The 16,897-nt window shown below is 42.4% G+C and overlaps 1 protein-coding gene across 3 annotated transcripts in view; it reads right to left on the minus strand.

Moving 5' to 3' along the window:
* The window catches only part of TPH2 (tryptophan hydroxylase 2), a 108,080-nt gene that overhangs the window by 76,657 nt on the left and 14,526 nt on the right, over nucleotides 1-16,897 (minus strand). For all 3 annotated transcript variants that reach the window (XM_040981636.1, XM_040981626.1, XM_040981645.1), the window contains 3 exons: nucleotides 14,497-14,680; nucleotides 14,285-14,385; nucleotides 8,139-8,206 (listed from right to left, as the gene is read on the minus strand). In XM_040981636.1, coding sequence (XP_040837570.1) covers nucleotides 8,139-8,206; nucleotides 14,285-14,385; nucleotides 14,497-14,680 — 353 coding nt within the window. The remainder of the gene's footprint in view (nucleotides 1-8,138; nucleotides 8,207-14,284; nucleotides 14,386-14,496; nucleotides 14,681-16,897) is intronic.

Below are 16,897 nucleotides of genomic sequence, written 5' to 3' on the forward strand. Positions count from 1 at the left end.
ATTGCCTGGAGTCAGAATCATTAGCTACTTAATGTATGTTAATATTAATACCTCTTGACATGGCCTTATCCCTGTGATCATTGCTAACCCTCCCACCATGCGAAGAAGACATTACACTTAGATTGTCGTGGTGCATTGCCACAGAGTTTGCAAGTGGCAGAGTAAGAATTAAAACCCAGCTCCAAAGCATTTTCATTTTACAACAAGTTCTGCTACACTGTGATACCTCTGACTCCACCAGGATTTATCCTGTTACCTTATTTTGATAACACATTAGCTCCAGCCATGTAGAGCAGTTAAGGAAGGTCTTAAAATGGACCACAAGTTAAAGGTGTATGATAGGAAAACCTCCAAGCTAGTCCCCAGAGAACCTTATTACCTGGTATGCATGCTCATGTTTGATCCCCTCCGATATTGTGTTAGTGTTGACCTGTAAAACCACAGACTATAGCAAGAGTGATGGTGTGTCACTTAGGGCTAAGTTATAAACAGCATGATGAATTGTCTCCCTCCCTCTATCTCTCTCACGTATCCTTTTCATCATTTGATTCAGGGTAATATTTTAGGGATATTTTAGTGATACTTAGGCACAGTGAAGGGGCCAAGCTGCAAGAAATTGAGGCCTCTTTCCTGCCATCAGCCCTGGAGTTGCACAGAGGAGGCAGATCCTGCAGGTGCAGTCAAACCTGCAGATGACTGCTTTCCTAGCCAACACTTCCCTCCTGATCCAAGACCATTCATCTTCACCAGTAAAATTCCCAACAGAAAGGGTGAAACAGTTAAACATATGTTGTTGTAAATTGCTCTTTTTGGAGCAGTAAATAGTTATGCCAGTATGAAAGTAAGAAAGAAACCAGGGGTCAGTAGCACAACAGGCTACTCCTCCACCCTATGATACCGGCATCCCATATGAACACCAGCAGTAAGTCCCAGCTGCTCCACTTTCAATCCTGTTCTCCACTAATGGCCTGGGAAAGTAGCAGAGGATGGCCCAAGGTCTTGGGGCCCTGTACCCATTAGGGAGACACAGAGCAAGCTCCTGGCTCCTGGCTTTGGATCAGCTTAGCTCCGGTCATGGTAACCATTTGGAGAATGAACCAGCAGAGAGAAAACCTCAGTCTCTCTGTCCTCTTTGTAAAATCTGCCTTTCAAATAAAAAATAATCTTTTTAAAATAGATATATATAGAGAGAAGTCAGATTCTAAAGACAGCCTTACCAAGGAAAGTAAAGAAGGGTGCTGAAAAATGACAACATGGAGGTGTGAACCAGGAAGTTAGATAAAAATAGAGATCAAGAGAAAAAAATAACATAAGCAAATAATTATAGGTATCACTGCTACATAATGCTGTAAGTGTTGCTAGAATGTTAGCTCACTGAATCTTCATGACCATCTTATGTAATACTCGTAAAGTTAGCCCATTTCACACGTAAGACAATTGATAACAAACAGTAATTGCTTTCCTAGATCCCTCAGCTGGTAAACAGTAAAGTTGGGATTCACCCCAGAAAGTGAAGCCCCAACTTCTGTCTCTTAAGCAAACAATTATTTGAGTCTATAAACAGAAGACCCCTACCTGTCACTGTATTCAAAAATTACCTTGAAATGAGTCAAAGACATACACACAAAAGCTGAAACTAGTAGAAGAAAACAGAGCAAACACTTCAAGAGATCAGTATTTATAATGACTTTTCAAAGGCACGGGAAACAAATAAATCAAATCTGAAAAGCTTGTGCACAGCAAAGGAAACAATCAACAGAAGGAAGTGACAACCTACAGAACAGGAAAAATATCTGCAAACAGTTCATCTGACAGAGGATTAATGTCCAGAATACATAAAGAACTAAAACAAAAACAAAAACAAAAAAACCCTGGTATTGTTGCACAACACATTAAGCCACTGCCTGCAATGCTGGCATCCCTTATGGGGCCAGTTGCAGCCCCAGCTGTTCTACTTCTGATGCAGCTCTCTCCTAACATGCTTGGGAAAGCAGTGGAAGATGGCCCCACGGTTTGGGCTCCTACAACCCATGCAGGAAACCCAGATGGGGTTCCTAGCCTCTGGTTTCAGCCTAGCCCATCCCTGATTGTAGTGGCTCTTTGAGGAGTGAATCAGTGATGTGTGTGTGTGTGTGTGTGTGTGTGTGTGTGTGTGTGTGTGTGTGTGTGTAACTGTATTTAAGTTTTTAAAAAAGCAGACACTCCAGGTGTAAAGTGAGCAAATGGGGCTGGTGTTGTGGTTCAGCAAGCTAAGCTGCCACATGTAACACTGGTATCCCATACCAGAGAACTTTTTCAAGTCCCAGCTGCTCTGCTACTGAGCCAGCTTGCAGATAAAATACTGAGGAAAGCAACAGAAGATGCATGAATCAAGTGCTTGAGCACCTGACACCCATAGAGAAGAGCAGGACTGAGTTCCTGGATCCCAGCTTAAGAATGGCCCAACCCTGGATGTTCTCTATGGTTCTCTGCCTTTCAAGGACATAAATATTTTTTAATGGAACAAATGTCCTGAACAGATATTTCTGAGATAAACAAATGGCTAACAAGAGTATAAAAAGGTGCTCCCATCCCTATTTGTAAGGAAATGGAAAACTACAAAGATACTCTATTCCCTGGTAGATGGATTGTTACTAAGCAAGTAAGAGTAATAACTCCAGTGAGAACACAGAGAAAAGGGAACTCTTCAACCCTGCTGGTATAAAACTAGATCTACGGTGTGACCAGCTATCTACTTTCTAAGTATGTACCCAAGAGAATGAAATCAGCAGCTGAGGTGCCAACACAGTGATGCAGCATGCTAATCCTCCACTCCGTGGCACCAGCATCCCAGATGGAAGCCAGTTCGAGACCCAGCTGCTCCATTTCTGATTCTGCTTTCTCTGCTTGCAGTCCGAGAAAGCAGTGGAGCATGGCCCAAGTCACTAGGACCTTGTACCCACCATGTGAGAGACCCAGAAGAAACTCCAGGCCCACAGTTTCAGATCAGATCAGCTCTGGCTGTTACAGCTATTTGGGAAGGGAACCAGTGGATGGAAGGCTTTCTCTCTCTCTCTCTCTTCCTATCTCTTTGTATAATCTGCCTTTCAAATAAAAAACAAATATTTTTAAGAGAAATCAGCATATGAAAGTGCCTGCACTTCCATGTTTATTTCAGCACTATTCTTAATAGATACTGAAGCCTAGGTGAGTTATAAGTGGATGAACAGATAAAGAAAATACGACGAACACTGACAAAATAGAATGAAATTCTACAATCTGCAGCAAAATAAGTAGAAGTGGAACACATGTGAAGCGAAACAAGTTAGACTCAGAAAAGCAAGTATCTCTTTCACCTGTGGAACATAAAAAAAAAAAAAACTGGTCTCCAGTAGGAAAGAATAAATCATTACAAGAAGCTAGAAACGGAATGGGAAAGGATAGATACAAGATGCTTACAACAAGTATCAAAATACAATCAGATTGGAAGAGGAGTTTTGTCATTCAACAGAATAGGGCAACTTCATTCACACCACCCTAGAAGAGTCAATTGAAAACTCATAATTTGTAAATATTATATACCTGAGTTGAAATATCACACTGTACTCCATAAGTGTCCGTAACTTTTACATGTTAATTTAAAAGACAATAAATTTAAAACCAAAAAATTAACCTAGAGAAAAAAAGAGAGAAACAGGGTGGAAAATAACCAAGTTCATCCAAATTGGTCAGAACTCTGAGTAAACTCCACACATTGGAGTATTTGATTAGGGGAAAGTGCTTGCCTGCCAGTTAAAGCATCCATTTTTTCTCAGAGTACCTGGATCCCGCCCTCTGCCGTGCTCCCAGCGCCAGCTTCTTGCTAACATGTTCCCTGGAAGGCACCTGTGATCGCTCAGGTGCTGAGTCCCTCCCAGTCGCATGTGACCTCAACTGAGTTCCCAACTTTGGCCTGGCTCCATCAACTGCTGTTATTTGGAGAATGAACCAGCAAGGAGAAGTGTTTGTTCCTCTTTATTTCTCTCTCTCTCTTTCTCTTTCTGCTTCCCTACTCCCCTCTCCTGTTTTTATAATACATTTATTTTATAGTTGTACTCTTTACTAATGATGTTCATCAAGACAATAAAGTATGTTGCCTAGCAATCCTCCACTCGTCTCATTTAATCCTTAAAATATTTTCAGAGAAGAAGGAGAGCAGATTTTTAGTCTATTTTACAGGGATAAAGTTAAGGCTGAGAAATGTTAAGTAATCATTTGGACCCCTGAATTTTAAATCAGTTGTGTTTTCTTAGCAAATGGAGGGATTTCCCAACCCTAATCTAGGTCACAAATTCTGACATGTTGAAATTCTCTTTCTTACTCTGCCTGCTGACTTTGGCATTTGCTGACTTAAATTCCATGTATGAAAATCTAAGAGGTAAAGAGGACACAGCCCCCACTAACATATGTTCATGTGCTACTTTAGAACATTCACAGCAAAATCAAGTCAAGCAAACAAGAGTGGCATAACTAAAGCCAGAGCTTGGGGCCTCTTTCTAACAGAAGATGGATTGAAATAACTTCCACAATCCCCAACAAAAATATAATTAAATTAAATATGCATGCAAGGGTTGAGAAATAATCATTATAACAGCCCCCAAAGGGGGAAAATGTTTATTTCTAATCAATTGAGAAAAAAAAAACTGTATTACTTTTATTTTTTTAAGCAATTTTACAACCCACAGAAATACAGCGAGTTAATGTTGAGGTTAAAATATGAAGGTGCCAATGACAGAAAACCAGATCATTTGAGACAGCCCTAGCAGCAACCAGCATGGTAGTCATCATTTTCTCTCCCTCCACATGCCATATCTGCCCCCCACGCACTTGCATTTCCCCTGAACTCCAAGCCTACACTACATCACGTTATCTAATCATGGGATGCTGTCTTTTCCTGTGTATACCCAAATTTGTTCTTTGGGTGAGGAAGGATGTAACCGCAGGGATGATTTTTCGCCCTCTGGGTCCAAGGTATTTATTCTCCGTTGTTTTTTTTTTTTGTTTTTTTGTTTTTTTTTTAAACATTTGTACTAACGAATGCTTCCTCTGCTATTACTCGTGTGGCAATTAGGGCGGCTGAGCGCCGGCCTGTCCGCGGGCACTGCGGGCCTCTGGGTAATCACTCACGTTTCTCCACCACGCTGTCAATCAGAAGCTCGCCCGAGTGGCATCTATTGACAATGCTCAGCGTGGGCTGCTTCCCGCCCCCTCTCCTCTCCCGGCGTCCTGGTAATGCGGGCTTTGAGCCTGCTGTTTTTTCATCATAGAGTGGAATTTCTTCATTTTTCTCTGCTTGTGTTGATTCTTTCCTCCGGCTTTATCCTTTCAAGACTATCAGAGAAAATACAGTATTCAACAAGAATCCCCAGAGGGCTTCTTGGCTGTGGTTTCAATGTATTATTATTCTGTTTCCATTTCTCTTTCTTTTTACCTTTAGACACCTCAAAACACATCCTGCTGATCCTGTCTTCAACCCAAGTCATTCGTACTCCATGTTTTTCTACCTGTCTGCCCACGTATTTGGCATCTCCATAGCATGCTCATAGCCTTAGCTAATTATCATTAGGAAATTGAAATGTTCTTTCCAAGTCACAATGATCCCCTAATTTCCTTCTTAATCAGAAATCGGCAAATTGTTATCTAGATGTCTGGGGTACGTCGATGCTACGATATGTGCATATGATGGCGAATGATTCAGTCAGCCATATTAACAGATGCGTCACCCCAGGTACCATGTGTTCCTTCTAATTAAAACATGGTACCCTTTGACCAGCACTTCCTCCAGCTCCCATTTGCTGGGATTCTCATATGTTGGAGGTTTTAAAACTTCCCCAAAATCTCAAATCTCTTAGTCTTCAGACAAGTGGGTCCAAGTTTTGATACAGAAAATCAACCCAAAGCACACTTTAATGAGCTTATCTTGAAGTACTTACTGCATAGACATCATTTTCCCTCACTCAGAAAGCTATCAGCACTAGAAGCACATCTATTTGAACTGAAAATTACATCTTTATTTTCTGTAAAAGAAAGAAATTTCATTTACCATGGCAAACTAGAGACAAAGGTCAAATACACAATTTGCTAGATCTGTCCGTACCCCACCCTCTGAGCACCACTGCAAGTAGCAGTGGGCCTGAAAGTGACTTTACAGTGTGTGCTCTCTCTCTCTCTCCTACACACACATCTACCCATTCTCAAAATCACACTCAGAGGAACCTCAGCAGGGACGGTCTTGGGGCACTGAGGAAAAGACTTGTCCACTCTGCTTTTCACCAAGTCCTGGGTCCTCATTTCCCTGAATTGACCACTCCTAGTTAGATACTTCCTCAACGCTGTCCATTGACGAGCAGTACCCAAGGCAACCAGCGATCTGTTCTCTGTATTTCGTCAACTTCTCCCTCACCTACACAAATATCGGATAGGATTGCCTCTAGTGTAGTTTCTACACGTGAAAAGATGTGGGTCAGTCTAAAAAGCATCTGAAAAGAAGTTTTTCAGTGGGAAACCAAAGTTCGTCCAACAAAATGGATGTTTGAGATACACGATTTGCTAAGACAGCAGCATAAACAACGACGCTCACACAGATAAAGGAGAGAAAACAGTTAAGTCAACCAGAAGCAGAAACAGGCTACAGAAAGGATGCAGACACGGGTAATAGTGACTGACACGTGACCATGGCTCTTTCTACTAAGCACAGCCTGGGCATTCTCTTACTGAAGCCTTGCAGCAACCATGTTAGCTGGATTTTATTGTTAAATATACTTCAGAGATGGAGAAACTGAGGCACAGTGAGGTGAATCACCCAGCTAGGAAGCCAGGGAGCCAGGTCTCGAGCCCAAGCAATGCCCCAGGTTGTAAACACTTTATCATTCTACCTTCTGACTCCAGGCTCAAAACAGAAAATGTGACTTTCTCTGCCATCATACCAACAGGGAAGGGTTTATGGACCAGCTGAGAGTCTTGTTCCTCACTGTACAATGATGATTTTGGCAGTTTCATGCCTCTCTCAGCCTCCGGAACATTGGGCTCCCGAGAGCCAGGCTCTTTGAATATGAGAACTCCCCTGCCCTCCAAACCAGAACCAGATTCTACAATGCTTCCAATGCTTCCAATCCATCCAGTCCTTTCTGTACAGTATGAGGCCTCCACCAGTTCCAACCTTCAACCTCTACTCCCCATGGACAAGGGAGGAAGGGCACAGGGGGCTTAAGAAGAGGAAGAGAAGAACACAGATGCGACAGACAGGGATGAACAAATGATTGGCCCACAGTGACATATGATGTGGCTCTGAGCACCTGTGTCACAGTGAAAGAAAAAAAAACAGAAAAACACAATAGATAATAACACAAACAACATCCTTCCGTCTCACTAATTACAAATTTTCCTTGTGAGGACAGTGAAAATTCTTAGCTAACCTCAACAAGAAAAAGAAACAGTGTCTCCCTGGCTGGGTATGGATTCACCTTATGCTCTGACAAAGAGCTTCATGTGGTTGACTGCATGCCAGACAAAAGAAGGAGAGCATCATTATGGTCTATAAACTACTCCAGGGCAAGTACGATAAATAGGGATGTAGCATCCACTTCGTTTTTCCAAATGCGCTCTGAAGTCAGCTCACTACATTTAACCCACATGCCACTGCCGCTTCTCCTACAGCAGGTCCGATGCTCTCTGCCAACCAGCGAGGTTCTCTGCTTCCATCTCACCCTTGCTCTGGAATCGGATCTAAGTTTCCTATGCCACTCCGGTTCCTGGGATGCTTCCCTTTCCATGCAAAGCACGACTCTTAAATGAGTGCTTTCAGCATTCAAGTGAAAGGTAAAATGAAAGCACAGCTTCCAGGCTCTGTGAAGTGTACAGGAAAGGTCCCCTGCCTCTGTGAAGCTGCGAGCACAGGCGTAAATGCAGTACTTGGCACGTGGCCCGCAGGTCTCATTAGTTTACAATTACACCCAGGTGTCAAGCACCAGTGTTGGCATTTAAAGCCTGCGGAGTTGGTTGAGTGTTTAAAACTGTTCCTGTCTGCCTGCTGCCAAGGTGAAAGTCAAGACAGATCTGTTGAACACAGCATGGACTTTGCCTAACCAGCCAGTGACAAGAAAGGTATACAAGGTACTTACTATTTATAACCCATGGCCACGTCCACAAAATACTTTCTTCTCTGTCGATAGACATTGTCCTTGAATCCCTTAAACAGGAAAGAGATGAAGTTATTTAACAAAGTTCTGCAAAACTAGCTGCAGAAGGCCTAAAAGAAAATTACTGTCCCATTGAAATGTAAATCTTATCCTGGAATGACCATCCTAATGGCACAGGCAGAAGCAACTCGTGCTTACAGTAAAACCCCCTTAAAGTTGGTCTATACTAATTTGAGATGTGTGGGAATTTGGGCTACAATTTACCTTTCCCTAAAATAAGCAGATTGTCTTGGTTAAGCAAGTTAACATTTTGAACAGTATCTTTTGGTTTTCAAAAATCATTTACATGAAATTAGACTTAATTACAAGTTGAACTGTAAATTAAAGTAGATTTCTTTAACATGTTTGCTCAGTAAGTTAACCTAATTTGAACTGTTTGGGGTAAATAAGTAATAAATGTAGTTTTTGTTAAAAATTCTTTTCATGAGGGCCCAGCGCAATAGCATAGTGGTTAAGGTCCTCACCTTGCACACCCAGGATCCCATATGGGCGCCGGTTCTAATCCAGGCGGCTCCGCTTCCCATCTAGCTCCCTGCCTGTGGCCTGGGAAAGCAGTCGAGTACAGCCCAAAGCTTTGGGACCCTGCACCCGCATGGGAGACCCGGAAGAGCTCCTGGTTCCTGGCTTCGGAATGGCTCAGCTCTGGCCATTGTGGCCACTGAGGGAGTGAACCATCAGACAGAAGATCTTCCTCTCTGTCTCTCCTCCTCTCTGTATATCTGCCTTCCCAATAAAAATAAATAAATCTTTTTAAAAAATTCTTTTCATGAAGTCATTGTTGTGGCATAGCAGTAGTAAAGTTACCGCCTGTGACACTGGCATCCCATATGGGTTCCTATTCAAGTCTTGGTTGCTCCACTTCCTAACTCTCTGTTGATGACTTAAGAAAGGGAGCAGAAGTTGGCTCAAGCACTTGGCGCATGCCACCCACATGGAAGACCCAGATGAAGCTCCTGGCCTCTGCCTGGTCCAGCCCTAGCTACTGTAGCCATCTAGAGAGTAAACCATTGAATGGAAATCGGCTCTCTGTCTTTCCCTCTGTTACTCTTCCAATAAATAAATCTTCAACATTTTTTATCTTTTGGAAAGACACTCATCAGATCTCCCAAATCAGTCTGCATGAAAGAGGTTTTGCTGTATTTGATGACTGTCGCCACAGAATACAAAGTCAGTCCTGAGGCAGTCATGCACAGGCCGCAGGCTGGCTTCATTTCACCTGCAGTTCCTGCAATTCTAATTGGTCTTAGTCAACCGCAAGAGTTTTATACACCACCATTCCGGAAGGTTAAACAGTATGCCTGTCACTTTCAGTCACGTGGAATGCTACAGAATGGACTTATGGTTTACGCAAGGATCGCCCCTCTTGCCAACATTTTTCCTTTTCCTCTTGTGCCATAAGAGAGTTCTTTCCACAGTCATTTCTTCAAGCTGTTGGACTCCTAGAGGGAATCGCTTCAGTTGGACCTCTCAACTCTGCAAACCCTGCAGCTCTCAAGGAGGACTGCAAGTGGTGGCCGAAAACCATGGAGTCCCAGGAAGGCCACACGCCCCTGGGAGCATGGGGTCGGAGAGTAAAAGAACCAAGCCAGAGCCCACAACAGTTCAGTCTATCCCAGCACCAGTGCAGACCTTCCTGTACAGTGAGCTGCACAAGAGAGCACACCTCAACTCACTGCAAAGCTGCCCATTCCCTTAGCTGGCTGCTATGAACTGCTCTCGAGGCCAGAAACCTTAGCAGCACTGCATGTTGGACAGAAAGCAGTTCCACTGAAAATGACCTTTATTTCAGGGGTGACAACAATTGCTAATGGAGAGAGAAATACCCTAGAATAACCCTAACGGCTTGTGGAATGAATTAACTTTAACCCTGATGTTAGCACATTCTTCCTTGTGCTGAAAACTGAGGTTTACACACACACACACACACACACACACACACACACACACACACACACACACACACACACACACACACAAGGGACCTGTGCCTGCTACAGCCAACAAAGTCACTGCCTGTAATGCCAACATTCTTTATGGGAACCAATCTGTGTCCCACTGCACCATCTTCAATCCCACTCACTGTGAATGGCCTGGGGAAGTGGCAGAAGGCGGCCCAAATGCTAGGATCCTTGTACTTACATGGATGATCCGAAAGAAGTTCCTGGCTCCTTACTTCAGGCTGGCCCAGCCTAGGCAGATGCAGCCATTTTGGAGATTGAACCGAGAAACAGAAGATTTCTCTCTTTCTTTGTTTCTTTCTCTCTCTCTCTCATTTTCTCTTTCTCTAATTGCCTTTCAGGTAAATTAATCAATATAATGCGAAGCTCTAATATTTCTACATGCAAAATCTGGTGACCACAGAGAGCACATTTATGGATGAGTCTGAGACCTTAACAAGGCTCCGTGGTAGAAGATACCGTCTCACCGGAAAGCACCTGTTTTCAATACTCACTAGTAAAAGCCAGCCTACCTGGGATGGGAAAACAGAAGAATTCCAGCCCCCTTTAACCATTCAGAGAGAAAGAAGGCCACAACAACAGGAAGAGGACTATGAACAACACAGCATCTGTTCCCTGGTTCCTGCCAGACTGGACGCCATGGTAACAGCATCATAATCTGCTGGGCTTCCAGAAGAATCTCCACCATCTCTCCTCAGCAAACACCTGCACCTTTTCCAGGGATGCAAGAGAGTGATTTCCTCATCATGCCTCATTAGCCTGGTGGGGTGATGATTATGCAAATGTTGCGGGCAATCCAGAGCTTCCTGGACTGCACCAGGCACTGGCAGAAGCAGCGGTGCTGGCTGCTTCAGCAATTAGAGACCCACAGCATTCCTTGGCTGTGCATTCAGAACTGAAGCCGGGGACCGAGTTACCAGATAAAAATCCAGGTTGTGCAATGAAATTCAAATTTCAGATAAATGATATACAATTTATCAACACTAACACATTTGAGTATTGCCTAACACTGAAGTTAAAAAAAGTTATTATTTATCTGAAATTCAAATTTAACCTACATAGCTACCTGTGAAAACTGGCAACCCTAGTGTCCAGAGAATGCCTACTGCACAAACCCATCTTCCTCCTACCACTTAAATCGAAGGGAACTGAAGCCCAGCCTGAAATCTAAAGTTCTTGGCTAAAGTTACATTAACTATTCCAAAAGCTTGAACCTGGTGGGATGTTAGACTCTCCTGGGGAGCTTTAAATAATGCTCCAAACCTGGCCACATTCCCAGAGGTTCTGCCTTAAGCACTCTGGGTTAAGGCCCTGGCATCAATTTTCTTGGTCTTTTTTTTTCTCCACACTTGATTTTAATGAGAAGCCCAGCCTGAGAGTCATGAGTAGGGCATTAATCCTCAACCATCACAGCTCATCAGAATCTTTTGCAGATTCTTTTAGACACTAATTCTTGGGCTCATCCCTGGAACTTCTGATTCAACAGAATTCAGATGGGCCTTAGAACATAGTTAGTTTTTTTGTTTCGGCTTTTTTGTTTTTGTTTTGGGTGTTTTTTTTTTTAAGATTTATTTATTTTTATCTGAGGGTAAGATTTACAAAGAGAGAAGGCGAGCGAGAGATCCTCTACCCAGTGGTTCAATCCCCAAGTGGCTGCAATGTCCAGCCAGAGCTGAGCTGGTCCAAAGCCAGGAGCTTCTTTCAGATCTCCTTGGGCCATCCTTGGCCGCCTTCCCAAGCTATAGGCAAGGAGCAAGATGGGAAGTAAAATAGCTGCTACTTGAACTTGAATTTCAGGATGGCAAGCTGCAGCTAGAGGATTAGCCAATCAAGCCAATGCACAGGCCCCAGAACTTTGTACTTTCAACAGGCATCTTGAACTATACTTTTGAACTACACTTTAAATATCCCTCCCAATCTAGATCCTGACCATGCCACATGTTCTCCAGGCCCTCCAGTGTAAGCATCAACCGGGAGCTCAAAAAGTGTATAATCTCAGGCTCTACAGGATCACTAACTGAACTTTTAAAAAACATCTCTCAGATGATTTGATTGTCCACCAGAATTTGAGAGGCATTGAACTGGACATTTAACCCCTTCTAGGGAGTCTCAGGCAACTGGTTCTTCTATCCTGGGCCCTTCTCAACTAAACCACTGTAAAGGTCCATGGGTCTTTGTCAGGATAGGAATTATCTCCAAAATAAAACACGTGGAGACAACTTAGTCCATCCTCATCAAAAAATAACTCAGACAAAACCAACTTACCAAAAGCAAAGTTTGCATAATGAACATTTGTAACAGAAACATGCAATTTTTAAAAATATGCAATTTAAAAAAAAATGATAAGAGAGCTAGGGGATTGCTAGGTAATTGCAATTATTTGAACTGGCTGCAGAAAAAAATAAAAGAAGGTATCTTAAAGTGGGTATAATTAACAATAATGGAATAAAATTAAGCACAAGAAAATTTATATGTGATACTAGAATAAAAAGTTCCACAGTCGGGCCAGCGGTACCTGTCGTTGTTCCACTCAAATGCCTGAGCTCTTTCCTCCATGGTAAATACTTTTCAAACCAAAGAATTTGGAAATAGGAGGTAATCAAAACATCCTTTCCTGTCCAGACCTAGATCTAGGTAATTTAATACAGCATTTCTCTTACTGAAATTAAGCATTTGCTCTTACCAAAATGTCTTTCAATTGTTTTATTAACTAAGCTTTTCAAACACCCCTTTGAGGTCAATAAGAATTTTATTCTCACTTTTACACAATAAACTTGGGGTATGGAGGTAGAAGGACTGAGCCAGGGTCACTCTGCAAGTTAACAGCTGGCATCCATGCAGTGTTAGTCCAATGAACACTGCCGGTCTCGTCAGTCGAGCCATGGTGCTGATGATCCTCACTGCTCTGAGCTTAGAAGGAGATAATTACAAACACGCTTCCCAAAGGCACTTGGGAATACTTTTCCAATGTTTAGAACGTAAATTACTTGGACATACGCTGAAATTTAAGGCTATGTGGGCCAATATACCATATCTTTGAGTGAAATAATATATTTTTTTTAAATAATGCAGTCAAATTAGGTCTGCTTGACCATTTGTTTGAATGGCATTGTGAATTGGTTTGAAGTGTTATATCCTGCCAAATTACCAGCTTGACTGAAAATTTCCTTGCTGTTGAAGTCATCATAGTTTCCTTGAAAACAGTGGTTTTCAAAATGATGTGCACTTGTGGAAAGAAGATCCCAGGTGATGCTGAGAGAGAAATGTCACCACACTCTCAGATTCCAAGACTTCCTCCATTTGAAGAGTGTAAGTAACTGTAAATGATTACGCTCAGACCACAAGGGCTTCCTATACGCATGACTGATCTGCTAGGGTTTACCCTCTCATCTGCCCACTTTTAGACAAGTGGTACCAGGGGAGAAAAAATGCCTGTAATGAATGGATACATTGCTTACTGCTCCCTGACTATTAACTGTACTTTATTCTGACCACCAGAAGTTTTGGGTCTCTTGTGTTAAATAAAAACTGATGTAAAGGGGGTTGGGGGAGAATAATGGAAATGCTTACCCAAGTATCATAATTCTTAGAAGGTGGTCATTTTATTGCAGTAGAGAACAGTGGGAAATAGATCCAGGGTGGATGTGGAAAGAGATCTATCTTCCATCGCAGCCTTCTTGTAAATCCCTATGCCTTTCCATTGAGACCATAGTCAACCACATTACTCTACTCCTAACCAGCTCAAGTCAAGAAAAATAGCAAGAATGTTATTCTCTCACTGAGCCCCATCACACCTGGCCTGACCAATTTCCCAAGGTGTGATCAATTTCAATTCATTGTTTTTCAAGAGTTACTATCTCCAGGTATATTTCAGGCTGTCTAATTCAAACAGAAACAATCTCCAAGGTTTAGAAAATCCTGTATCCAAGCCTTTGACCCATGAACATGTTGTCCTTCTAAGGACAGCTTTTTCATTTGAAAGTCTGCTGTCAGGTAAGGGGAATCAAATGTGAATTGTGCTATCCTAAGGTGCAGCAGCATGAAACAGAGCACATGCCTGGCACATGGACAGAGCTAAGAATGGATGCAATGGATTTGCCGGACACTTACTGGGTGGTCGGCGTCGAGCTCAGAACCGTACATGAGAACCCTGTGAGAACATTTGTCTAACTCAGAGATCTTCCGAGGGAACCAGGGCACATCCTCCAGCTCTGTGAAAAAAACAGTGCACTTTCAAAAACATCAGCCTACAAATTGCATTTTCCCCCTTTGTAACATTTGTCAGATTGTGAAATCACCCAGCAAGCAAAAACTGCCCTTGCCTTCTTCCTCTGTCCAAATGTTCTCCGGTGGATTTAGTGTCACAATTGTAGTTTGAAATTTCAGCAGCTGAATGAGCTCATTGAATTCTGTTTTGCCACACTCACAGTCCACGAAGATTTCAACCTCAGAACTCCTGCGCCGAGATTTCCTGGATTCGATATGAATCATGTTGACATGTTTTTCCTGCGGAAACATAAATGATATCTCAAGTCACAATGAAAGGGACATCACCGGCTTTTCTTGTTCAGCTCTCAAGCAACAAAGTGGCAAGTGAACTCATAAGAAGAAAAGGTAATCTTATTCTTTCAGTGACCAAGATGTGGATACATTTCCAGCAACCATCTCTGTTGACAATAAAACTTTGTACTTACATCTGTATGTCTAGATTGTCCAACCTCATCTGAAAAAGAAAGGGACACTTGTAACAAATAAGGACCCCTATGACACGTGCTAGAATTACAGACATTATTTCCTGGAGCAGTCTACAACCCGCTAGTGATTCATGACTGTCCCAGGAAAACATGTGTATATTATGTTATAATCATAGTCTATTTCTAGAAAACCTAAATGCAACTCCTGACTGCATAGTGATATAAAGCATCTTTTTAAAAATAAACTTAAAAATGAAGCAGTGCTTATAAAGATAAAATATTGTGAGTGGCAGCCAGAAATGGGGGGAATTAGTAGGCAAATGACTGAAGTATGGGGAATCCTGGACTGGCCTTCACTCACATAGTTTAAAAAAAAAAAACTCTTCATTGGAGAACAGAACATGCTGCAGCCACTCTCACCATATGCTGGATCTCAGAGGTTAAAGGCCTCCTTACTCTAAAGTAAGCAGCAGAGACACACACTGAACATGTTAAAATTGTGTTTAGGGGCTGGAGCTGTGGCACACCAGCTTAAGCTGCCACCTGTAGTGCTGGCATCTCCTATTGATGCTAGTTCAAGTCCAGCTTTTTCCACTTCTGATCCAGCTTCCTGCTAATGTGCTTCAGAAAGCAGCAGAGGATAGCTCAAGTCCTTAGGCCCCTGCACCCATGTGGAAGACCTGGAAGAACTTCCTAACTTCTGACTCTGGCCTAGTCTAGCCATTTGAGAAGTGAACCACTGCTTGCTTGCTCTCTCTTTCTCTCTCTCTCTCCAACTGTGCCTTTCACATAGCTAAATTGAATCTTGTTTTTTAAATCACATATAAATGTCCCCAATGATGCTTTCTTTCTTTCTCCTTCATTAATTGAAAATAAAGTTCTCTTCTCCACCCCGACCCACTCCCAAATAAGCAGAATGTTACACCTGATCATCAGCATGATTCCTGATGCAGTCCTAGGTAATATTAAAACTATCAACACAAAAACATATTTTTGGTTTTCCCCAGACTAGGATCAAATTGGATAGCATCCTCCCCTATATAAAGAAGCCCACTCCTGGGTCCAGGAAAATAAATACTTAATTTCTGTTTTTATTAATTTTTGCAATGAAGTCACCCATTCTAAAATGGCTGATAACAAAAGATTAGTATAAAGTCAAGATTCAAGAGATTCCACACACATTTTGTCATTTTGGGCTTTTGAATTAGCAGAATAGATATTCATAAATGAGGGAATAGCAGGCCTGATGGGCTAAGTGCATTAGCTGAGGCCCCATGACTAGCTGATGGCAAAGTGAAAACTCAGGGCTTCTAATTCCTTCTCCAGGGATTTTTGCACTGCACCCAGATGTCTAACTGAATTGGTTTGCCTTTGGGCACTGTATGGATGCAGCCCAGGATGACATAATTATGTGTAAAATATCACCCTAAATTTACAATATGACTTTTTATGGTGCCTAATCTCTCTTCAGGGTCAAAAGAGAGCAAGGAACTATTTGCCCAATCAGCTTGCTTATTCCTCCTCTATGACCATCATAGGGGCATCATCATAATGCGTCATGTCTGTACACTTTACAAAGCACTTCCACTCACATTATTTCATCCCAACAACCCTATTAGGTGGGAATTATCATTGCTTGGTTAGCCAAGCCTGAGAACACAGGTCTGACTTCCCTGATTGTAATCCCAACCACATTTCCTCTGGACCAGCCCAAGGCACCAGACACAGCCTGCTTCTTATCCTACAGCTCTAATTAGCAGCGGGATCTCCAACACAAAACACAATCAGAGGGTGGAGGAGCCTTCATCAGGTGCAAACCCCCAGGAAAAGCTCATGTTTTCCTGGGGTTCTTGGCCTCAGTTCTACCTAGGTTCTTTTTTAAATATTCAGATCAGAGATCAGGGAGGAAAGGATGCTACTGCATTAACATACGTTAAGAGAAAAGCTGACACTATAAGGGTAGGAACTCGGGTTTAGAAAACAGTAAGTTCACAAAGCAATGAGGTTTAAGGGAATACCAAGTGGCTAC

Source organism: Ochotona curzoniae, unplaced genomic scaffold (genome assembly GCF_017591425.1).
Source record: "Ochotona curzoniae isolate NIBS_2020 unplaced genomic scaffold, NIBS_Ocur_1.0 contig_1014, whole genome shotgun sequence".
NCBI lineage: Eukaryota > Metazoa > Chordata > Mammalia > Lagomorpha > Ochotonidae > Ochotona > Ochotona curzoniae.